Genomic DNA, 23961 nt, shown 5'->3' on the forward strand with positions numbered 1-23961 from the left:
GCGCGACGGCCTTGCTCCGCCTTTGGGCTAGTCTTCCGCTGGTCAGACTGCTAAGAGGGCACGCGTTCGAAGGCAAACGCGCAAGCGCAGATGGGCGGGGCGAGACGGGCGAGGGGGGGAAGGGGCGGGGCCAGGCGGTGCTGAGCGCTGAGGAGGGGCGGGGCGGGCAAGGGGAAAAGGCGGGGCCGGGCGGTGCTGGGCACCGGTGGTGCGAGAGAAGGGGCGGGGCGGGTGGGGGGAAAGGCGGGGCCGGGCGGTGGTGCGAGAAGGGGCGGGGCGGGGGGAAAAGGCGGGGCCGGGCGGTGATGAGCGGAGGTAATGGGAGAGAAGGGGCGGGGCGGGCGACAGGAAAAGGAGAGGCCGGGCGGTGCTGAGCGGAGGTAGTAGGAGAGGAGGGGCGGGGCGGGCGACGGGAAAAGGAGGGGCCGGGCGGTGCTGCGCCCAGAGGCGCGAGCGGAGGGGCGGGGCGGGCGAGGGGAAGGGGCGGGGCGAGGGGAAGGGGCGGGGCGAGGGGAAGGGGCGGGGCGAGGGGAAGGGGCGGGGCGGGGCGGGCGAGGGGAAGGGGCGGGGCCGGGCGGTGCTGGGCGCGGAGGCGCTAGAGGAGGGGCGGGCCCGGCACGCCGCCGTTATCGCGCCGCCGTTATCGCGCGGCCGTTAGCAGTCCTCCTGTTCTACCAACGGTCGGCGTCGCCGCCGTTCCCGAGGGTTAGAGTCCGCGGGACCCACCCCGGTTTGCGCGCTCGCCCCCTCTGCTGGCGCAGTCACCGCGCGGGGCGGCCGCCCGGAGGTAGCCACCACGGCCTGTGTCAACGACAAAAGCTCCGGGACAGCGGCGCCCTCAGCGACAGCTGAGAGGGCGGCCCCGGCAGGGAGCGGCGGCCGGTGAGCTACCCCGAGGAGGAGCGGCGGAGGCGACCTCGGCCCGGCCCCGTACCAGCCGCCCGGCAGGCGCGACATGAGCCTAGTCTGGTATCTGCGGGATGCTCCTTGAGCCCCTTTTCTGGCTGTTACCTCCGGGGGACGGTTGCGGCCACACCGACACGTATTTTCCAAATAAATCGTTCTTGCGGCGGCGGGGCCGAACACGTTTATTTATTTTTTATTTTCTCAACAATCATTTACCCAGCACCTGTCCAGTGAAACAACTTGATAAGCGTTTCGAGGAGCCTCCGCACGATTAGGAGGCCACGGCCTGGCAGCTCGTGGAAGCCGCATTTGCAACGCCCCCCTCAGATGTTCTGAAGATCGTGGCGTCTTGTAACTAGCCGTGTGTGCACAGAATCCTACTCAAGGAACGTCTTGGCCCAGCGATGCAAAGAACTGAAGTTTCAAGGTTTTATTTCTATTGCTGGATGGTCGGGGTAGCCCCAGTAACTGGGGACTGCTCCGCAATCCGCTCACGTGGACCCCTGTGGGAATAGCAAGGTCAGGACACGCCCTTCTCTCTCCTCTTCCAGCCTGTCCAGCTTTCCCTTGAGGAAGAAGCCATCAGATGCCATTGCATCTTTAACTCAGGGGTTAGAGGAGGAGATAGAACAAGCACTAAGAAGGGGAGGGCAGGGTGGCTTTGGTTTTCTGAGCAGTCATTTCCTCAGTCGTCCTTATTCATGCAGAATAGTTCAAAGTCCCTGAAGAGGGCTGGGCGTGGTGGCTCACGCCTGTAATCCCAGCACTTTGGGAGGCCGAGGCGGGTGAATCAAGAGGTCAGGAGTTCGAGACCAGCCTGACTAGTATGGTGAAACCCCGTCTCTACTAAAATTACAAAAGTTAGCCTCGCATGGTGGTGCACGCCTGTAATCCCAGCTACTCAGGAGGCTGAGGCAGGAGAATCACTTGAACCTGGGAGGTGGAGGTTGCAGTGAACCGAGATCATGCCACTGCACTCCAGCCTGGGCGACAGAGTGAGACCCCATCTTAAAAAGTTAAGTCCCTGAAGATATTCCCAATCTCCTGCCGTGACAAGAGGCCATGGATACTGGAGTGTCTCTGGAGTGACCTGATTCACCCAGCGCTCCTTCTAAGAAATGCTGTCCCTGACTAGACAGTCCTTCCTTCATAGCAGTGGATCACTTTTCTTTTTCAGGGATCTCCCCCTTTACCAGTGAAAACTGTACATTTATTTTACAGTTTGTTTACCACTGAAAACAGGTAACAGCCAAAGTTGGCTGACATTGGAAGCAGGAGGCAAGGTATCTTCTGCACTTTTGGGTATTGTACTTGGCTCAGGTGGAGACAAAGGCTGGGGACAGACCAAATCTCGATGGCCACCTGAGCCTAGGTGAAAAGATAGGAGATGCCAGGCCTGGTGGCTCACGCCTGTAATCCCAGCACTTTGGGAGGCTGAGGCAGGCAGATCGTTGAGCCCAGTAGTTGGAGACCAGCCTGGGCAACATGGCAAAACCCTATCTCTATAGAAAATTAGCTGGGTGCAGTGGCATGGCACCTGTGGTCCCAGCTACTTGGGAGGCTGAGTCAGGAGGATCATCTGAGCCTGGGGAAGTGGGTGGAAGCTGCAGTGAGCCATGATCACACCACTGCACTCCAGCCTGGGCAACGATGTTTGACCCTGTCTCAAAAAAAAAAAAGAAAAGAAAAGAAAGGCTGGGCACGGTGGCTCATGCCTGTAATCCCAGCACTTTGGGAGGCCGAGGGGGGCAGATCACAAGGTCAGGAGATCGAGACCATCCTGGCTAACATGGTGAAACCCCTTCTCTACTAAAAATACAAAAAATTAGCCAGGCATGTTGGCAGGGATTACAAGTAGTAATCCCAACTACTTGGCAGACTGAGGCAGGAGAATCGCTTGAACCTGGGAGGCAGAGGTTGCAGTGAGCTGAGATCATGCCACTGCACTCCAGCCTGGGACAGAGAGAGACTCCGTCCCAAACAGAACAAAACAAAGTGATAGAGCCTAGTGCGTGTTTGTCAGTGTTACTTCTTGTCTCTCACTAGAGGGAGTCCTTGCTTTTAGGCAGCCTAAATCTCACACACAGGCTCCTTTGCCTAGGAAAAAGCTACCTTATCTAACTTCTACTGGTTAGAATTAAGGCACCCATACTTAGGTACAAAAGAAGATTTTTTTCCTGAGTGCTACTTCATGTATTTCTTTGTAGACACAAAGAAAAAAGAACCATTTAGCTAGTCAAGTAATGGTTCTAAGTTCTTTTGCTACTGTGTGATAGCAGTATAACATGAGAGTTAGTGTTGGCCTCTGGAGCCAGGCTACTTGAGTTCAGATCCCACCTATATCACTAACTCTCACCTTGGGCAGGATACTTAAACCTTTCTGTGCCTCAGTGCCTTCATCTTGAAAATGGGGATAATAATGGTACCTACTGCATGGTATTTTTATGAGTTAACACATGTCAAGTACCTAGAACAGTCCCTTTTATTCCATCACATGGATTGGGAGGTGAAGTGCACCATTGCCTTGACCCTGGGGGACTTGATAACCAAATATATAATTAAATTTCTTATCAAGCCCCATTTGTAGTTATAGCTAGAAGAGCCTGTGTTGTCTTCACAGTAGTACAGAAGAATTCAAGATAGGAGAGAGAGACAGCAGCGAATGAAGACTGTAAAAGAAAAGAAGGAATGCCAAAGATTGAGGTAGAAACAGGGAGTTTGGGAGAAATTGTCCAAAGGCCTGTGGTATCTGCTGCACTTTTTGCCCCCTTTGTCGTAGTCTTGGGGGTTGGGGTTGGACCATGTGGAAGCATACATGGGTGGTCTCCTGGAAGCTGTCGTACCTGTCTTCTCAGTGCTGTCCCCAGTAGCAAAATGCTGACTCTAGAAGCTTACTACCCAGATTCATATCCTGGCTCTGCCACTTGCCAACAACTGTGACAGAAGCCACTTCATTTCTTTATGCCTCAGTTTCCTCATCTGGAAAATGTACATAATAATGGCACACACATTTTAGAGTATTCTGTAGATTTATTGAGCCAATACACGTAAAGTCCCAAGAATAGTGCCTCACAACGGGAAATGCTTTTATCAATTTTGGTTCATTTTAATATACTTTGTAAAGGTGGTACCACCTGAGATTCAGAGTAGTTGGCAGAAGAAACAGTAAAAAAGTAAAAGGGGGTTTGCTCTTGTATTCATTCAATCAACATAGGCAGTACAGGCATTGGGGAAGAGAAAGATTCTTACAGTCTGGTTCCTGCCCTTAAATAACTCAGTGAGTATGTTTTGTACTTTAAAAAGAAATATGAAGTATGGCCGGGTGCAGTGGTTCATGCCTGCAATTCCAACACTTTGGGAGGCCTAGGCGGGTGGATCTCTTGAGGTCAGGAGTTTGAGACCAGCCTGGCCAACATGGTGAAACCCTGTCTCTACTAAAAATACAAAAATTAGCTGGGTGTGGTGGCATGCGCCTGTAATCCCAGCTACTCGGGAGGCTGAGGCAGGAGAATCGCTTGAGCCTGGGAAGCAGAGGTTGCAGTGAACTGAGATCGTGCCACTGCACTTCAGCCTGGGCAACAGAGCAAGACTCCATCTCATAAATATATATATATGTATATATAAAATATGAAAAGAAACTAATGTCTTAGGCTTTTGATATTTTGGTCCTTCACTAGACCCATGAATGGCATTTTAAGGGAAATGTTACAAAGGTTATAGACAAGATCCCCAAAGAACACCTCATGCTTCTTGTTTCTCTTGTATAGAAAATCTGCCAAGACTAGGAAGGTAACCCAGAGGAAACCGTCTTCAGGGCCTGGTAAGAAAGACTGGAGCTTGTGTTCAGCCATGGCCTCCAGCCCTCAGCAAAGAAGGCCACCTGTGTGGGGCAGTACACTTGCTTCTCTCATTCTCAGCCCTACTTCCTTCCCAGATTCTCTAAGATCCTGAAGACTTAGGAACCATCATTTTAAATTACCATGTCTGAAGTTCAAGAAACAAGTTATTAAAGTCACTTTAGACCAAAAAAAAAAAAAATTAAGTGAGCATTTGTGGCCAACTTGTTCAATGTAACCAGAATTATGTAAGCCTAATCAATACCAAATAAGACCTCATCCCAATCTTCCTCCTCACCAAAATTACCCTTTTCCTAGTATTCTGCTCCTTCCTGACTTAGAGGAGTGGTTACATTTTCACCCTTCTCTTCCATTCTTAATGGTCAACTTGAGCCAAATTTTGAGTGTGCTCTCTTCCAGTTTGCTGGCTATGCCTTCAAGAACCTGGGGATCCTGAAAAATTAGGGGAATTTCTTCAGAAAGACGGTATCAGCGTGCATTATTTCTGTCTTGTGAGTATGAGACCTCCTTTGCTTTGAATATCCTATGGCTTTTGATGTACTGACTGTTCTTTGTTTTTATATCCATCCTCAAATCCACAGCTTTTTTTTTTCTTAATAGCTTTTTTTTTTTTTTTTGAGATGGAGTTTCAGTCTTGTTACCCAGGCTGGAGTGCAATGGCGCGATCTTGGCTCACCGCAACCTCCGCCTCTTGGGTTCAAGCAATTCTCCTGCCTCAGCCTCCCGAGTAGCTGGGACTACAGGCTGGGCCACCATGCCCAGCTAATTTTTTTTTTTTTTGTATTTTTAGTAGAGACGAGGTTTCACCATGTTAACCAGGATGGTCTCGATCTCTTGACCTCGTGATCCACCCACCTCAGCCTCCCAAAATGCTGGGATTATAGTCTTAATAGCTTTTTAAAATCTATTTTTAGGCTGGGTGCAGTGTCTCATGCCTGTAATCCCAGCACTTTGTGGGGCTGAGGCAGGAGGATCTCTTGAACCCAGGAGTTCAGGACCAGCCTGGGCAACCTTGTCTCTACAAAAAGACTTAAAAAAAAAAAAAAAAAAAACTGGGCATGCTGGCAAATGCCTGCAGTCCCAGCAACTCGGGAGGCCAGCAGCTCAGGAGGCTGAGGCAAGAGGATTGCTTGAACCCTGGAAGTGGAGACTGCAGTGAGCAGTGATCACACCACTGCACTCCAGCCTGGATGATAGAGCGAGACCCTGCCTCAACAAAAGAAAAATATATGTGTCTGGTATAGAATTCTGACAGTATAAAGTAAATACAGTAAAAAAGTCTCTTCCCTAAATAATATTCCCAATCCTCTTTCCCCAGAAACAAATGCTGTCAAAGTATTAACATCCTTCCAATTATTCTTTTTTTTTTTTTTTTTGAGATTGAGTCTTGCTCTGTCACCAGGCTGGAGTGCAGTGGCATGATCTCTGCTCACTGCAACCTCCAACTCCCTGGTTCAAGCGATTCTCCTGCCTCAGCCTCCCAAGTAGCTGGGATTACAGGCCCGTGTCACCACACCCAGCTAATTTTTGTATTTTTTTAGTAGAGACAGGGTTTCGCCATGTTGGCCAGATGGTCTTGCTCTCCTGACCTTGTGATCCACACACCTCAGCCTCCCAAAGTGCTGGGATTATAGGCGTGAGCCATTGTGCCCAGTCCCTAATACTCTTTTATATTAGTTATAACTTCCATACTGTAAAATTCACTTTTTTTTTTTTTTTTGAGAGCAGAGTCTCACTCTCATCCAGGTTGAATGCAGTGGTGCAATCCTAGCTCACTGCAACCTCCACTTCCCAAGTTCAAGTGATTCTCCTGCCTCAGCCTCCTAAGCAGCTGAGATTACAGGCAACTGCCACCACACCAGCTAATTTTGTATTTTTAATAGACAGGTTTCACCATGTTAGCCAAGCTGGTCTTGAACAAAATTCACCAATTTTAAGTACACAGTTTGTTAAGTTTTGATAAATGTATGTCCCCATATAACCACCACCCCAATCAAAATAACATTTTCATCATCCCGGAAAGTTCCCTCCTGCCTGCTTTTCCAGTCAATCCCACTAGACATAATCACTGTTCTGATCTATGGATTATTTTTGGCTATTCTTTTACTTCATATAAATGAAATCATACAGTTTATCATCTTTTGTATCTGGATTTTTTCTTTCAACACAGTGTTTTGGAGATTCATCCATGTTGTTGCATGCATTTGTAGCTTGTACCAATTTATTACCTGGTAGTATTCTGTTGCATGGATAAGTTACTATTTGATTGTCTGTTTACCTGTTGATGAACATCTGAATTGTTTCCATTTGAGGACTACTATGAATAAAGCTACTATAAGCATTCATGTACAAGTCTTTTTGTGAACATGGGCTTTCACTTATCTTGTGCAAAAGCCTAGATGTGGAATTACTTGTGGTATGCTAATTAGATATTTAATTTTATGTGAGGTTTCCTCGTCACTGTCCAAAGTTATTGTACCAGTTTACGCTCCTACCAGCGATTTATAGGAATTCCAGTTGGACAGTATTCTTGCCAAAACTTGGTTTCATCAGTGTTTTTAATTTTAGCCATCCTACTGGGTGTGTATTGGTATCTACTTGTGGTTTTAATTTGCATTTTTCTGATGACTAAAGATGTTGGGCTTCTTTTCATTGCTTATTGACCATTCACATATTTTCTTTTGTTATGTATCTGTACAAATATTTTTGCCCATTTAATATATTGAGTTGTTTTATTATTGAGTTGTAAGAATTGCTTATATATTCTAGATACAAATTCTTTTTCAAATATATATATTGAGACTATTTTCTTCCTAGTTTTTGGCTTGCTTTTTCATTTTCTTTTTTCTTTTTTTTTTTCATACTAGCTCATTAGTAGCAGATCCAAATTTTTTTTTAAATATCCACTTGACATCTGATGCCTTTTCATTTTCTTTTTTTTTTTTTTTTTTTTTGTAGATCACTAGAACTTATTCCTCCTACCCAGCTGTAATTTTGTATTCATTAACCAACCCTTTGCTACTCTTCCCACACCCTACATCTCCATCCTCTATTCTAGTAACCACTATTCTACTCCATAGTTTTATGAGATCAATACAATTGATTGCTATGTATTAATTTTAGAACCTGCAACCTTGCTGAACTCATTTATTGTGGTAGTAATTTTTTTTAGTGGATTCTTTAGGGTTTTCTGTATATAAGATCATGTTAGATATAAATAAAGATAGGTTTACTTCTTTCATTCAAATTTGAATGCCTGTTTTTCTTGCCTAATTGCTCTGGCTAGAACCTACAGTACAGTGTTGAAAAGAAGGAACAAGAGAGAATTTCCTTGTCTTTTTCCTAATCTTAGGGGGAACGCATCCAGTGTTTTCACTGTTAAATATATTAGTGTTAATTTTTCATAGATGCCTTTTTTTTTTTTAAAGAAAGAAAGAAAAAAAGAATGAAGAAGAGGAAGAAAAAGGAAGAGAAAGAGAGAGAGAGAATGGGAGTATTGCTTTCTTGCCCAGGCTAGAATGCAGTTTAGTAATGGGTATTGAAAACCTCTTTTATACCAATAATTATACTTAATGATGTAGACAGGAAGGAATAAGGGAAGAAAATAACAAACAAGCAGCCAACCAATATTTCATTTAAATCTATGAAATGTTATGCAATTACTGAGGAGTGATTTACTTCCAATTACGTAGTCACTTTTGGAATAGGTGTGAGGTGGTAATGTATGTTTTGTGTATTTGAAGTGGAGAGTTCTATAAATGTTTATTAAGTTTACTTGTTCTGGGTCTAAGTTCAAGTCCTGGATGTCCTTGTTAATTTTCTGTCTCGTTGATCTATAGAATCGTTAGCTCTTCTTGTTAGATTGATCTTTTTGCCATTATGTAATGTCCTTCTTTGCCTCTTTTGATCTTTGTTGCTTTAAAGTCTACTTTATCAGAGGCGAGAATTGCATCTCCTGCTTTTTGTTTATTAGTTTATTTTTACTCTCTGTTTGGTTGGTAAATCTTCCTCCTTCTCTTTGTTTTGAGTCTTTGTGTATCGTTGCATGTGAGATGGGTCTGGGTGCAGCATACCGATGGGTTTTAGCTTTTTATCCAATTAGAATATATATAAGTTTAATACTAGCATTTGATGCTAGCTGGCTGTTTTGCCCATTAGTTAGTGTAAATTTTTCATTGTGTTAATGCTCTTTGCTTTTTGATATATTTTCGGAAAGGCTGATATTGGTTGTTCCTTTATACGTATAGTGCTTCTTTCAGAAACTCTTATAAAGCAGGCCTGGTGGTGGTGAAGTCTCTAAGTACTTGTTTGTTCGCAAAAGATTTAATTTTTCCTTCGCTTATAAAGCTTAGTTTGGCTGGATATGAAATTCTGGGTTGAAAGTTCTTTTCTTTAAGGATGTTAAATATTGGTCCCCACTCTTTTCTGGCTTGTAGGGTTTCTGCTGAGAGATCTGCTGTAAGTCTGATAGGTTTCCCTTTATGGGTAACCTGACCTTTCTCTCTGGCTGCCCTTAGTATTTTCTCCTTCATTTCAACCCTAATAAATCTGGCGATTATGTGTCTTGGGGTTGGTCTTCTTGAAGAATATCTTTGTGGTGTTCTCTGTATTACCTGGAGTTGAATATTACCTTGCCTTGCTAGGTTGGGAAAGTTTTCCTGAATGATATCCTGAAGAGTATTTTCCAACTTGGATTCATTCTCTTCGTCACATTCAGGTACACCTATCAAACGTAAATTAGGTCTTTTCACATAGTCCCATATTTCCTGGAGACTTTGCTCATTCCTTTTTATCCTTTTTTCTCCAATCTTGTCTTCTCGTTTCATTTCACAGAGCTGGTCCTCGACTTCTGATATCCTTTCTTCTACTTGATCAATTCGACTGTTTAAACTTGTGCATACTTCTCGAAGTTCTCGTGTTGTGTTTTTCAGCTCCATCAATTCAGTTATATTCCTCTCTAAATTGTCCATTCTCGTTAACATTTCGTCAAACCTTTTTTCAAGGTTCTTAGTTTCTTTGCATTGGGTTAGAACAAGTTCTTTTAATTCACAGAAGTTTCTTATCACCCACCTTTTGAAACCTGCTTCTGTTATTGGAACACACTCGTTCTCCATTAAGCCTTGTTCTGTTACTGATTGAGGAATTGCGATCCCCTGTAGAGGGAGAGGCATGCTGATTTTGAGTATTCTCTGCCTTTTTAGGCTGGTTTCTTCCCTTCATTATATATTTATCCCTCTGTCGTCTTTGTAATTGCCGACTTTCTAACTAGGTCTCTGAGTGGACGTCACTTGTTGATTCCCAGCACCGAAATCTGAGCGATCCACTGCGCCAGCCAAAACAGCGGTGTTAAGATTGATGGTGCTTTTCTGCCCGGGAATCTCCAGACTCTGCACCAAGAACTGCCGCGCTAAGGTGCCAGCAAAACCGCCGCACCGGCCACAAGAGTCGCCCTGGCGACCCGTGGGGCTCCTCCACTGGGAATCTCTTGGTCCGTGAGCAACAAATATTCATCTGAAAGTGTGGCATCCTCTCGTTCTCTGCGCTTTCACTGGGAGCTACGAGCCCGAGCTGCCAGTGATCAGCCATCTTGGATCTCTCTCGCCTTTTCATTTTCTTAATGGTGTATTTCAAAGAACAAGTTTGTAATTTTAATGAAGCCCAGTTTATTCATTTTTTCTTTTATGGTCAGTGCTTTTTGGTTGTCACAAGAAATCTTTGCCTACCCATAGAATTACCTTTGTCTAAATCAATTGACCATATGTCTGTGGATGTGGATGATCTATTTATATCATTGATCTATGTATCTATTCTTACACTAATCCCTACTGTCTTGATTATTGTGGCTTTATAGTGTCTTGAAATTAAGCATTGTTAAGTTCTGCAATCTTTTCCAAGATTGTTTTGACTATCAGGTCCTTTCTTTATAAAGTTTATATTAAGCTTGTCAATTTTTCTTTAAAAAAAAAAAAAGTCTGCTGGGATTGTGATTGGTATTGCAGTAAATTTATAGGTCAATTTTTGGAAGAATTGACAAATAATATTGAACCTTCCAATCCATGGAGATGGTATATTTCTTCATTTATTTGGGTCTTTTAAAATATAATCTCAGCAATGTTTTGTAGTTTCAGTGAAGAAGTCTTATGCATCTTTTGTTAAATGTATTACTAAATATTTTGTGGTTATGCTATTGTAAATAGTATTTTTATTTCATTTAAGTTTATTGCTGGTATATAAAAATGCATTTTATTTTTGTATATTGATTTGTATCCTATAATCTTGTTAAAATCAGTTTGATTAGTTGTTTTTGTTTTTGTTTTGTTGTGAATACCTTGTGTACACAGGATTCCCTATGCACATAACCATGTCATGTGTGAATAATGACAGTTCTACGTCTTCCTCTCAATCTTTGCTTTTTATTTCTTCTTGCCTTGTTGTATTGGCTAGGACCTTCAACCTAACGTTAATTAGAAGTGGTGTGAGTTGTTATTCTTGTCTTATTCCTAACATCAGGAGACAGCATTTACTTTTTCACTATTAAAGTATGTTAGCTGTAGGTTTTTTTCATAGATGTTTTTATCAGGTTGAAGATCTTTTATTCCTATATAATTTGCCCAGAGTATTATGAATGGGTATTGAATTTCATCACCTTTCCTGTATCTGTTGAGATTATTTTGATTTTTCTTTTTAATGTAGTTTGTTACATCAACTAGATTCTCTAATGTTAAACTAATCTTACATTCTTGGTATAAACTCTACTTGGTCATGATGTATTGTCCTTTCTATACAGTGCTGGATTCGTTTGCATCTGTTTCTGTTTGATTTCTTTATCTATGCTCATGAGAAAGCTTGGTCTGTGATTTTCCTTTCTCGTAAATGCTATCAGGTGTCAGGGCTTAGTTATAATTTTGATGTATTTACAAGCATATACATTTTTTACGTAAAAAATTATACAGAGTGCTTTCTTGTTTTTTTCCTATCATATATATTTTGGAGATCTTTCTGTATAGAACATAGAGGTTTAGTGTTTTCTTTTTAATAGCTAATTGGTATTTCATGGTATAGGTATGCCAAAAAGTATCAAAACAAGTCCCTATTCAAGGACATTTAGATTGTTTCTGATCCTTCACTATTGATTTTTGTTCATAGAATCAATACATGCCTATTGCAGAAAACATGAATGATACTTAAAAGTATAAAGAAAGCAAATCACTTATATTATTCTAAAGCCCTGAGATAGTGTTTTAAAATATATATGTTTCAACTATAATTGGAAGCATACATAATCTAAGTTATCCAATATTGTACAGTCATCTTTTCTTATAATGTTAAGATAAAATGACTTGAGCTGTCATTACACATTCTATGTAATTACTGCAGGGAGAATACACCCTCCCTAGTATTTTTGGAAGATTCTTGGAGTAGGCGTAAGGTACTGACATTCTCCCAATGTATGTAACAGAACAGTTTAGCTTTTTCTTGATTTCCCATTCCAGATTCTGCTTTGGGAGCTTTCCAGAAACAAAAGGCCCTTTAAAGTGTGTTTTAAAAGTCCAATTCCGGCCAGGCACAGTGGCTCACACCTGTAATCCCAGCACTTTGGGAGGCTGGGGGGGGGGTGGATCACAGGGTTGGGAGTTCAAGACCAGCCTGACCAAGACGGTAAAACCTCATCTCTACTAAAAATACAAAAAATAGCCAGGCGCGGTGGCAGGTGCCTGTAATCCCAACTACTCGGGAGCCTGAGGCAGAAGAATCACTTAAACCTGGGTGGCAGAGGTTGCAGTGAGCCAAGATCACACCACTGCACTCCACCCTGGGCGACAGAGTCCAAGTCCTTCCCCTACAATGCAGAATAACAATAATCAAGAGACATTAAAACCCTGTTTTTCTTCCAGTTGTACTCTGAGAAGAGTATTTATCCTATACTAAGAGATGATGCAGCAGGAAGGGTAAGAGTGTGGATTCCATGGGCCTAGGTGAAAATAGCCAGCTTTGCTCCTCCTTGCCCTGTGACCTGGGCGGGCAGTGTCACTTGCCACACTGCACCTTGGTGGCCTTCTCTGTAAGATGAAGGTCTTAATAACATCTGCATTACAGGATTTTTTTTTTTTTTTTTTTTTAGTCTCGCTCTGTCACCCAGGCTGGAGTGTAATGGCGCAATCGCTGCTCACTACAACCTCTACCTCCCTGGTTCAAGTGATTCTCCTGCCTCAGCCTCCCAAGTAGCTGGGATTACAGGCACCCGTCACCATACCTGGCTAATTTTTGTATTTTTAGTAGAGACAGGGTTTCACCATGTTGGTCAGGCTTGTCTTGAACTCCTTACCTCAGATGGTCCACCCGCTTCAGCCTCCCAAAGTGCTAGGATTACAGGCGTGAGCCACTGTGCCTGGCCAAGGATTTTAAGCATAAAATGTGTAAATACAAAGGCAGTGTTTCCCCCAAAGTGTCAGCACACCATAGCAGCACTCAGTAAATCAGAGGCAGCCTTGAGCAAAAGTAAGAGTCCAGGTTCCAGAATTCTGTGTCCTTGAGCAAGTCGTATCATCTCTTCTGTAAAATGAGATCAGTAATAGAGTACCTACATCCAAGGGCTGTTGGGGGATTCAATGAATTAATATTTGAAAGCACTCGGAGTATTCAACACATGGTTAGTGCTATGTAAGCCTTCATTAAATAAATTACCCTATCAATGCATATATATTCCACCAAGCGCTATTTAGCTCTCTTACCCTGTCCTTCTTCTTATCTCACTGCATTCTTTCACTGATCACTGATGTTAACTACTGCCTACAGATCTTATCTAGTAAACTGCCTCAGAGGGGCCAGTCCAACAGAGGTTTCCATGGATTCCTTCCTGAAGACATCAAAAAGGAGGTAGCCCGGGCTTCTAGGAAGGTTAGAATCCCTTGAAGTGAGGACCTTGGGGTAGGCCTCTTTTCATACCTCAGCCATCATTCCTGTTTCTATTCTCTTCCCTACTTCTTAGTTTAGAAGTCAAAGGACTCTTAGATTTTCAACTAGTTCTTATCTTAAGTCCCATATTCCTCTGGGGTATGATGTCCTAAGTGAGAAGAGGGAGAAACATCTTGAGAAAACAGGAAAGAACTCAGTGCTGCTTGAAGCTCAGCTTCCGAGTGCCCCAGAGCATTCAGGACCACTGAGGAAAGGGAATGGCTATTTCACGTAACTCCCATTTAATAGAAAGATGTGCCACAATGTCTCTTTGCCTTTCTTGGGGTCCTGAGCACTGTCTGGGATCTTATTTGCAGATCTGCTTTGTGTGCAAGAAAAAGGGAGGTGCTATCAACTGCCAGAAGGATCAGTGCATCAGAAACTTCCATCTGCCTTGTGGCCAAGAAAGGGGTTGCCTTTCACAATTTTTTGGAGAGTACAAGTGAGTGGGGAAGGGGAAAAGTCCGGCTACCATTTTGCAACTTACTATTCAGCCATTTGTGAAATCAGAGTCCAGTTCTCACAAGCCGGCCTGTTTTGATTCACCAGTGAATCTGTCCCTCCATTCAATAATGAGAAACAGTGCCTTGACTTGGAGATTTCACAGGGGTTTCTTCTTGCTTCCTGCCCCCTCCTTAAATTACAAACAGCTGGGGTTCTTAGACAGCTGCTCTGCACTAAGTGGGGCTTTCAGGAACTATAGGCTATGAAGACACTCCTGGGAGCTTTGCTCAGTAGGAGAGCAGCCCTGAGAAGGCGTGTGGCTGTTCACCCTTGCTTCTCCTCCTCCCCATGAGTATGGAGGTTCACTGGGCACCAGCCTGGGTGGCTGACTGCCCCTCCTAGAGCGAGCCATTGGGAAACTGCATCGATGACAACCCCGAAACCAAGTCTGTTTACCTGCCACAGATCATTTTGTGAAAAACATCGCCCCACACAGAACATCCAACAGGGGAATTTAGGGGAGGAAAGCTGCATCTTGTGTTGTGAAGACTTATCCCAACAGAGTATTGAGAACATCCAGAGCCCGTGTTGTAGTCAAGCCATCTACCACCGCAAGTGCATACAGGTAGAGCTTTTTCTGCCCTGAGGTCCTTCCATGATTGCCCTTGTTCTCTGCCTGGAACCAGAGCACCCTCAAGCATGCCTCAGCTTTGGTACTCCTTGCCTGTATGCAAGACTGGTTTCAGGTAGTTAGAGGAAAGTCAGTCCAGTCTCTGGTCATCCCTGGCCTATAGGACCTCACTCATAAGACTTAGACTAAGCAAAATCCTTGGCATTGCTAGAGCAGATAGGCTCATCCCAGAATGAGCTAAGGAGCTTCCACATCAGCCTCACTTCCTGGGATGAAAGAAAAGGGAAACGGCAACGGCCAGGCACGGTGGCTTACACCTGTAATCCCAGCACTGTGGGAGGCCAAGGTGGTGGGCGGGGGGGTGGGGTGGGAGGGATCATGAGGTCAAGAGGTTGATACCATCCTGGCTAGCATGGTGAAACCCAGTCTCTACTAAAAATACAAAAATTAGCTGAGCGTGGTGGCATGCGCCTGTAGTCCCAGCTACTCAGGAGGCTGAAGCAGGAGAATCACTTGAACCCAGGAAGCAAAAGTTGCAGTGAGCCGAGATCACGCCACTGCATTCCAGCCTGGTGACAGAGCAAGACTTCTCAAAAAAAGGCTGGGCGCGGTGGCTCACACCTGTAATCACAGCACTTTGGGAGGCCATGGCGGGTAGATCATGAGGTCAAGAGATTGAGACCATCCTGGCCAACATGATGATACCCTGTCTCTACTAAAAATACAAAAATTATCTGGGTGCAGTGGCTCATGCCTGTAATCCTAGCACTTTGGGAGGCCGAGGTGGGTGGATCACCTGATGTCAGGAGTTCAAGACCAGCCTGGCCATAATGGTGAAATCCCATCTTTTAAAAAAAAAAAAAAAAAAACATACAAAAATTAGCTGGGCATAGTAGCATGTGCCTGTAGTCCCAGCTACTCGGGAGGCTGAGGCAGGAGAATCACTTGAACCTGAGAGGTGGAGGTTGCAGTGATGCAGCGAGCCAAGATTGTACCAGTGTACTCCAGCTGGTGACAGAGTGAGACTCCATCTCAATAAAAAAAAAGAAAGAAAGAAAGGGGAAACATGTATCAAGGTACCTGACCCCTACTTAGTACTGCAGAGCCCCATGGCCAGAGATGACGGCTGAGGCACTCCTGGGAATTCTCTTGAAAGTATTTTGGTCCCAGGTCTGACACCTGGATTTGCAGCCCTCGACCTAGCCCAGCCAAATTCCTTTTCCTGTACCCTCAGTCAAGCTCTCTTAGCAACATCCTCTTTGTGGGGTTGAGGGTGAGAGGGGAAAGAAGGTTGTCAAAGGGTTTTTACAAACACAAAGCTCTTCCCTGTTTCTCTTACAGAAATATGCCCACACATCAGCAAAGCATTTCTTCAAATGTCCACAGTGTAACAATCGAAAAGAGTTTCCTCAAGAAATGCTGAGAATGGGAATTCATATTCCAGACAGGTAGTGGGAACCCCAAAGCAGAAATGGAGCCAGGGAGTGGGTTGCCTAGATTTGTAGAGAGGAGGTGAGAGGATAGTAGAGAATGAGAGCAGCAGAGGCACTGATAGTGAAGAAGGAAGGGGAAGAGGGAGTGCTTTTCAATTATCAAAACAGAAGAGAGGGGAAAAAAGTTGGGGCAGAGGTGCATATTGCTAAAAAGGGCATTTGAAGAATCAGAATTCCCTAGGGGATTGAGTTCTTGAATTCCGGAGTGGAACTAAAGAACCAGCACGCATGTTCCATTCATCTTGCTTCAACCCTCTCCCACTTGACCAGCCTTGTTGGAAATGTTCAGGCAGCCTGCTGAACAATTACTGTGCTTAACTTGGGTTCTTCCTAGCTCCTCCCTGATAGACAAAAGTTTCACCAACCCATCATGTTCTTATTCACTGTTTCTTCTCCCACTGCAGAGATGCTGCCTGGGAACTTGAGCCAGGGGCTTTCTCAGAGTTATATCAGCGCTATCAGCACTGTGATGCCCCCATCTGTCTGTATGAACAAGGCAGAGACAGCTTTGAGGATGAAGGGTAAGGGAAGGCTTCTGGCTAGAAAGAACTCTCATCAGTGTTATCTTAGAGTTAGACCTTGACACAGTTATGAGAAGCAAGAAATTCACTCTTGCATGCAGAACTCAGGGTAAACACAATTGCCAAGTCTCATTCTTGGCCAGCCCCTGACTCATTTGTGTGCAAGTGAACGAGTCTCCCCTGCAAGGTCTACCTCACCTTGTGCCCAGTGGAGAGACACTCAGAGCCAATTCCTTTCCTAATCTACCTTTCAAGGGGCTATGACTGATGGCAGGCTCCTGGGATCAGCACTCATCCTCTGTGCCATACATTCATCATGGGTATAATGTGCTGTAAAACATGCCTGGCCCATAGCAAACATCCAAGAATGGCCGTTAGTGTTCTGTATGTCTCCACAACCCTTCCTGGGCTCTTCCCGTAGGAGGTGGTGCCTCATTCTGTGTGCTACATGTGGATCCCACGGAACCCACAGGGACTGCTCCTCTCTTAGATCCAACAGCAAGACATGGGAGTGTGAAGAGTGTTCACCTTCTGCTTCAGCCACAGGTGAGGCTGGAGGGATAAGCTGGCCTCAGAGCAGGGAGGAGGCTGTAGGGACTTGTGGTACCTGGGAAAGGAGGAAGGCATGTCACCAGAGGGGGATTAATAGTTGGTGCCTTTGACTTTGGAAGAAAAGTGGTTAGGGAGGGGCTTAAGGACCTGCGCCTGGGAGAAGCAGAGGCTTCAGTTTTCCTCTCCTGCCTTTCTCTTACCACAGACTACATACCTGAAAACTCAGGGGACACGCCTTGCTGCAGCAGCACCTTCCACCCTGAGGAGCATTTCTGCAGAGACAATAGCCTGGAAGAAAATCCAGGCCTTTCTTGGACCGATCGGCCAGGACCTTCCTCATTAGAAAAGCCAGAGTCCTCTCATGGCAGTAGGAGCCGCTCCTGGAAGTCCAAAGGTGTCAGAATCAGTAACAGCTGCAAAAAATCCAAGTAACACCTTCTGAGTAGCTGCTATCCTGCACAATAGGGTATGAAACTGTGCTCCTCCATCAGGTTTGGGGAGGGAGCACTCTGAGACTGTGAGACAAGGAAGCCAGGCCAGCAGTGAAACTATGAGCCAAGAAAAGAGAAGTCTCAGGGGAGCGTGAGGAGGGAGCAGTCCAGATGCCAACAAGGAAACGCGTTTATGGCTACAAGAGTGCCTCTGCTCTTCCTCCTGGATTTCCAGAGGGCTCTTTCTCCTCCTCTCCTCCCACCAAGATTCTTCCACCTTAATCTGGTTCTCATATGCCTCTTGTTACTTCACCCATGTTTGTTACACAAATAAAGGTTTTCTTTCCATTGGTGTCTCCTTATAAATTCATTCTGAAATTTGTCTGGGTAGTAAAGATTCTAGAGGGTAGAGTATGAGAATAAGAAAACACCCTCCTAATCCATAAAATTCAGGGAATTAATGTAGAACTTTCAGCTTAGACTATAGACATGTTTCTTTGGAGGGAAAGAAACCTATTTATACAGAAATTGGCATTTCAGAGGCAGAGAATCTTCATCAATCATTGTGCAAATAATAAGTACACAGATTCTCATTAGGGAGGTGAGCCAGCATAGCAGTCCACACTGAATGGAGAACAGGCCCTTGTTGCAAGGCTTGTGGCCCCTGTCAAGGACTCCCAAATAGGTCAGGACAGCCATGCTCTCATACGGGGCATAAGGGATTCCATTCTCTCCAGGCTGGTATGGACTTCAGCACACCTCCACAGCATGAGTGAGCCTGGTCAAACTCTCACTCTGGTAGTTCGAGCATTTCTGTCCAGAGTGTAACTATGAATTTGCGTGCCAGGACATTCAAATTAGGCAAGGTAGCCAGGGGAGGTGGCTCACACCTGTAATCCCAGCACTTTGGGAGGCCAATCACTTGAGGTCAGGGCAGATCCCTTGAGGTCAGGAGTTTGATACCAGCCTGGCCAACATGGTGAAACCCCATCTCTACCGAAAATACAAAAATTATCTGGGCATGGTGGTAGGCTCCTGTTATCCCAGCTACTCGGGAGGCTGAAGCAGGAGAATCGCTTGAATCAGGGAGATGGAGGTTGCAGTGAGCCAAGATCATGCCACTGCACTCCAGCCTAGGTGACAGTGCAAGACTCCATCTCAAACAAAAAACAGGCAAGACAACTAGGATGGGAATCTGGCAGAAGGCCTAGGGAGAAACTGAATAAAGCCTATCTTACATTTGTATGTTTTTAATGATTTCATGGGATTTGGGTTAGTGGGGAGAACTCAGAACCATTGCCAGATAGTAAGTTATCAACATCTCACCACTGAATCATTGCCACTAATGATGGAAGACAATGTTCTCATTCCAAACGTTGCAGACCATGAAGACTTACATCCAAGGTGTATATGCAATGAGTGCCTTCAGATTTGAGCAAATCCACTGGAAATCAGATGGAGACTATCTGTGTCTTTTTATTATCAAAGTATACAAAGTAACATAGACTTTTAAAAGTCTAATAGTACTAAAAGGATTATAATGAAAAACAGTTTTGACTTACCCTTCCCTAATTCCATTCCTACTCTCTAAAGGCAACTACTTTCCATTTTTTTAAAGCTGTTTCTTAATTTATTAATTTTAGACATTATTGACTTTATATTATTTTACATAAAGATTTAGCAACTTTAGAATCTTCCCGTTTTTGGCCAAGCATGGTGGCTCATGCCTGTAATCTCAGCTCTCTGGGGGGCTGAGGCAGGCAGATCACTTAAGGTTAGGAGTTCAAGTCCAGCCTGGCCAACATGGCAAAACCCCATCTCTACTAAAAACACAAAAATTAGCCCAGCACGGTGGCAGCCACCTATTATCCCAGCTACTCAGGAGGCTGAGGCAGGAGAATCGCTTGAGCCTGGGAGGCAGAGGTTGCAGTGAGCTGAGACGGTGCCACTGCACTCCAGGCTGGTTGACAAAGCAAGACTGTCTCAAAAAAAATTCAATTTAAAAAACAGAATCTTCCCATTTTCAGTCACCTCAGATAACTGCATCACAATTTTTGTTAAATTAACTTTCAATGTTTATATTAATATGATGATAGAAATACTGGTTACCACAGAGCCAGGCAGTACATTATGATTACCTTTCTTCTTCTGCACAATGTTTTTTTCTGAAATTAATAACCGCTTCTTTTTCGGTATACACCTATTGCTAATTCTTCTCAAATGTTGCAAATGATCAACAAAATGTCTCAAAATGCAATTTTCCTCATAGGCCAGGCATCAAATCACTATCAGCTGCACTTTTCCTGAAGACCTGCCTCCCAGAGCCGCCACCTCCTGGGCTGGCTGCCCCTAGGCCTCCTGCCGAGCTGTCCTCCTAGGGCTCCCCACAATTATGCACTTTTTCTTAATTTCCTTTCTTGTGGGTTTGATCACTCAATGCTATCCTTGCTTATCTGGGCGTCCAAGAAGATTTTGTCAGAGTTCTGCAAGTGACAGGAACATTTTTAAATTGTGAGCCTTCATATAAAACACAATATTTAACCCATTCTAAAGATTCAACTCTTGCAGTGATAATTCACAACTGAAAGACACTCCTTAGATTGAGACTTTAGTTTCTAAACCTAATTTCTGTAACTTAGGTCACCAGGCATAGTCTTAGGGATCTGTGGTAGTATTAATATCTTTTCTTAAGGAGTCTATTTGTATACTCAAGTGTGAGAAACACTATCTTAACTGAGAGTAATGGCCCCTCACAGTGCCCTCTCCAGTTCAGCTTCAGTGGGTGGAAGGGGAGCTTGGGAGGGGGCAGTTTTGTCACCCAGATGTTCAGCTGCCCTACTTCTGCATACAGCTGGCTTTGTGGGTACTTGCTTAGTTAACAGGACAGTGCGTGTGCACGCACACACACACCCTATTAACTGTCCCTTATTCTTTGTACTTTTACTCTTCACTGATGTTAACAGCCAATACTATTTTTATAGGCTGGAAAGTGCAACTTTGAAATGTTCTATTCTTCATCTGGGCATAATCAGTCATTCTCCAGTAAGTAACTGGCTTATTTCTTATTCGTTTTTTTTTTTTCCTTTGAGATGGAGTCTTGCTCTGTCACCAGGCTGGAGTGCAGTGGCATGATCTTGATGGCTCACTGCAACCTCCACCTCCTGGCTTCAACAATTCTCCTGCCTCAGCCTCCCAAGTAGCGGGGACTACAGGCATGCACCACCACCCTCAGCTAATTTTTGTATTTTTTTTCACTTTTTTTTTTTTAATTGAGATGGTGTGTCACCATGTTGGCCAGGCTGGTCTCGAACTCCTGACCTCAGGTGATCCACCCATCTCGGCCTCCCAAAGTGCTGAGATTACAGGCGTGAGCCACCACACCCAGCCTAATTTTTGTATTTTTTTTTTTTTGAGACGGAGTTTCGCTCTTGTTACCCAGGCTGGAGTGCAATGGCGTGATCTCGGCTCACCACAACCTCCGCCTCCTGGGTTCAGGCAATTCTCCTGCCTCAGCCTCCTGAGTAGCTGGGATTACAGGCACGCGCCACCATGCCCAGCTAATTTTTTGTATTTTTAGTAGAGACGGGGTTTCACCATGTTGACCGGGATGGTCTCGATCTCTTGACCTAGTGATCCACCCGCCTCAGCCTCCCAAAGTGCTGGGATTACAGGCGTGAGCCACCGCACCCGGCTAATTTTTGTATTTTTAGTAGAGACGGAGTTTCACCGTGTTGGCCAGGCTGGTCTTAAACTCCTGACCTTGTGAGTCACCCGCCTCAGCCTCCCAAAGTGCTCGGATTATAGGCATGAAGCCACCATGCCCGGCCTCTTTTTGCTTTTTTTCTTCCTTCCTTCCTTCCCTTTTTTTTTTTTTTTTTTTGCAATAGGGTCTCATTCTGTGTGGTCATAACTCACTGCAGCCTTGACCTCCCTGGGCTCCTACCTCAGCCTTCTGAGTAGCTGATACTACAGGCATGCACCACCATGCCTGGCTATTTTTAAAATTATTTTAAAGACGGGATTTCACCATGTTGCCCAGGCTGATCTTGAACTCCTGGGCTCAAGGGATCTGCCCACCTTGGCTTCCCAAAGTGTTGAGATTACTTACAGGCATGAACCATCACACCCAGCCAGCTTCTTCCTTTTTTTTCTTTCTTTTTCTTTTTCTTTTTTTTGAGACAAGAGTCTTGCTCTGTCGCCAGGCTGGAGTGCAGTGGTGCCATCTTGGCTCACTGCAAACTCCATCTCCCGGGTTCAAGCGATTCTCCTGCCTCAGCCTCCAGAGTAGCTGAAATTACAGGCACCCATCACCACGCCCAGCTAATTTTTGTATTTTTAGTAGAGACGGGGTTTCACCACCTTGGCCAGGCTGGTTTTGAACTCCTGACCTCGTGATCCACCAGCCTTGGCCTCCCAAAGTGCTGGGATTAAAGGTGTGAGCCACCGTGTCCGGCACTTCTTTCTTAAATAAGCTTTTAATTTAGAATAGTTTTAGACTTACAGAAAAATTGTAAAGATAGTATAGAGTCCCCATATATCCCAAACCCAATTTCTCCTACTGTTAACACATTACTCTAGCAAATTTGTCACAATTAATTAACTAATACTGATATATCATTATTAACTAAAGCCCAAATTTTATTCAGATTTTCTTGCCTTTTCTTTTCTGTTCCAGGATGACACATTGCACTGTGTCATATCTCCTTAGGTTCCTCTTGGCTGTGACAGAATGGCAGACTTTCCCTTGATTCTGAAGACCTTGATGGTTCTGAGGTGAACTGGTCAAATATTTTGCAGAGTGTCTCTCAACTGGGATTGTTCCAATGTTTTTCTCATGATTAGATTGGGGTTATGGGTTTTGGGGAGGAAGACACGGGTGAAGTGCCATTTTTATCACATCATATCAAAGTTACATAGTAACAACATGACCTGTCACTGCTGAGGTTAACTTTGATCATTTGGTTGAAGTAGGCTTTGTCAGATTCCTTCACTGTAAAGTTACTCTTTCCCCATCCCCACCCCTTGTTTTTTTTTGAGACATAGTCTCACTTTGTCACCCAGGACAGAGTACAGTGGCACGATCTTGGCTCACTGAAACCTCTGCCTTCCAGGTTCAAGCGATTGTCCTGCCTCAGCCTCCTGAGTAGCAGGGATTACAGGCGTGCACCACCGCACTCGGCTAGCTTTTTGGGTTTTTTTTGTTTTTTGTTTCTGAGACGAGTTTCGCTCTTGTTGCCCAGGCTGGAGTGCAATGGCACAATCTCAGCATACCACAACCTCTGCCTCCCAGGTTCAAGTGATTCTCCCGCCTCAGCCTCCGAGTAGCTGGGATTATAGGCATGTGCCACCACGCCTGGCTAATTTTGTATTTTTTAGTAGAGATGGGGTTTCTCCACATTGGTCAGGCTGGTCTCAAACTCCCAGCCTCAGGTGATCTGTCCGCCTTGGCCTCTCAAAGTGCTGGGATTACAGATGTGAGCCACCACGCCTGGCCTTTTTTTTTTTTTTTTTTTTTTTGAGACGGAGTTTCGCTCTTGTTACCCAGGCTGGAGTGCAATGGCGCGATCTCGGCTCACCGCAACCTCCGCCTCCTGGGTTCAGGCAATTCTCCTGCCTCAGCCTCCTGAGTAGCTGGGATTACAGGCACGCGCCACCATGCCCAGCTAATTTTTTGTATTAGTAGAGACGGGGTTTCACCATGTTGGCCAGGCTGGTCTCTAACTCCTGACCTTGTGATCCAACCACCTCGGCCTCCCAAAGTGCTGGGATTACAGGTGTGAGCCACCGCGCCCGGCCTTTTCCCTCTTATCCTACTGTACCTTCCAGAGAGAAGTCACTATGTGCAGACTACAGTTTAAGTGAGGATATTTATGCAACCCCTCCTTGAGGTTGGAGTAGCTACATAAATTATTTGGAATGGTTCTGCATGGGACATTTAGCTATTCTCTCCTGCTTATTTGTTTATTTGATCATTTAGTATGGACTCCTGGATATGGATTTTATACCTTGGGTTACAATGTAATAATACTTTATTTTGTTGCTCAAATTGCTTTTGTCATTGGGTGTTCATGTAATCCTTTTCACACATCCCCATCATTGTGTGTTTCGTTTGGTTTGGTTTTTGAGCACTTTCTTCCTTTCTGGCACTTCAAGATGCCCCGAGCTTATCTT

General features: G+C 44.7%; 1 protein-coding gene across 3 annotated transcripts; it reads left to right on the forward strand.

Moving 5' to 3' along the window:
• Nucleotides 1-914: 914 nt before the first annotated feature.
• PHF7 (PHD finger protein 7) lies at nt 915-18138 on the forward strand. Of its 3 annotated transcripts, XM_064367155.1 has the most exons (10): nt 915-1333; nt 4674-4726; nt 5163-5254; nt 13560-13661; nt 14036-14160; nt 14628-14787; nt 16135-16241; nt 16691-16807; nt 17229-17353; nt 17565-18138. In XM_064367155.1, the coding sequence occupies exons 1-10, from the start codon at nt 1311-1313 to the stop codon at nt 17789-17791; spliced, it is 1131 nt and encodes a 376-aa protein (XP_064223225.1). In that variant the 5' UTR covers nt 915-1310; the 3' UTR covers nt 17792-18138. The 3 variants fall into 3 exon arrangements, 2 of the variants coding, with proteins under 2 accessions (XP_064223225.1, XP_064223226.1); XM_064367156.1 differs by lacking the exon at nt 13560-13661; XR_010338988.1 differs by lacking the exons at nt 13560-13661; nt 14036-14160; nt 14628-14787; ... (2 more) ...; nt 17229-17353; nt 17565-18138 and adding an exon at nt 10033-11567 and having other exon boundaries at nt 915-5254.
• The last annotated feature ends 5823 nt before the right edge of the window (nt 18139-23961 follow it).

Source organism: Aotus nancymaae, unplaced genomic scaffold, assembly GCF_030222135.1.
Source record: "Aotus nancymaae isolate 86718 unplaced genomic scaffold, 86718_ANA_hifiasm-v0.15.2.pri h1tg000067l, whole genome shotgun sequence".
In the NCBI taxonomy this organism is placed as follows: Eukaryota; Metazoa; Chordata; class Mammalia; order Primates; family Aotidae; genus Aotus; species Aotus nancymaae.

Bases quoted from the DNA above. Each gene is read 5' to 3' on its own strand.
- PHF7 (XM_064367155.1), top strand. From the start codon at position 1,311: ATGCAAAGAACTGAAGTTTCAAG. The intron at 13,662-14,035 runs GTTAGAATCCCT...TCTTATTTGCAG, and splicing joins TAGCCCGGGCTTCTAGGAAG to ATCTGCTTTGTGTGCAAGAA. The intron at 16,808-17,228 runs GTAAGGGAAGGC...CTCTTCCCGTAG, and splicing joins GACAGCTTTGAGGATGAAGG to GAGGTGGTGCCTCATTCTGT.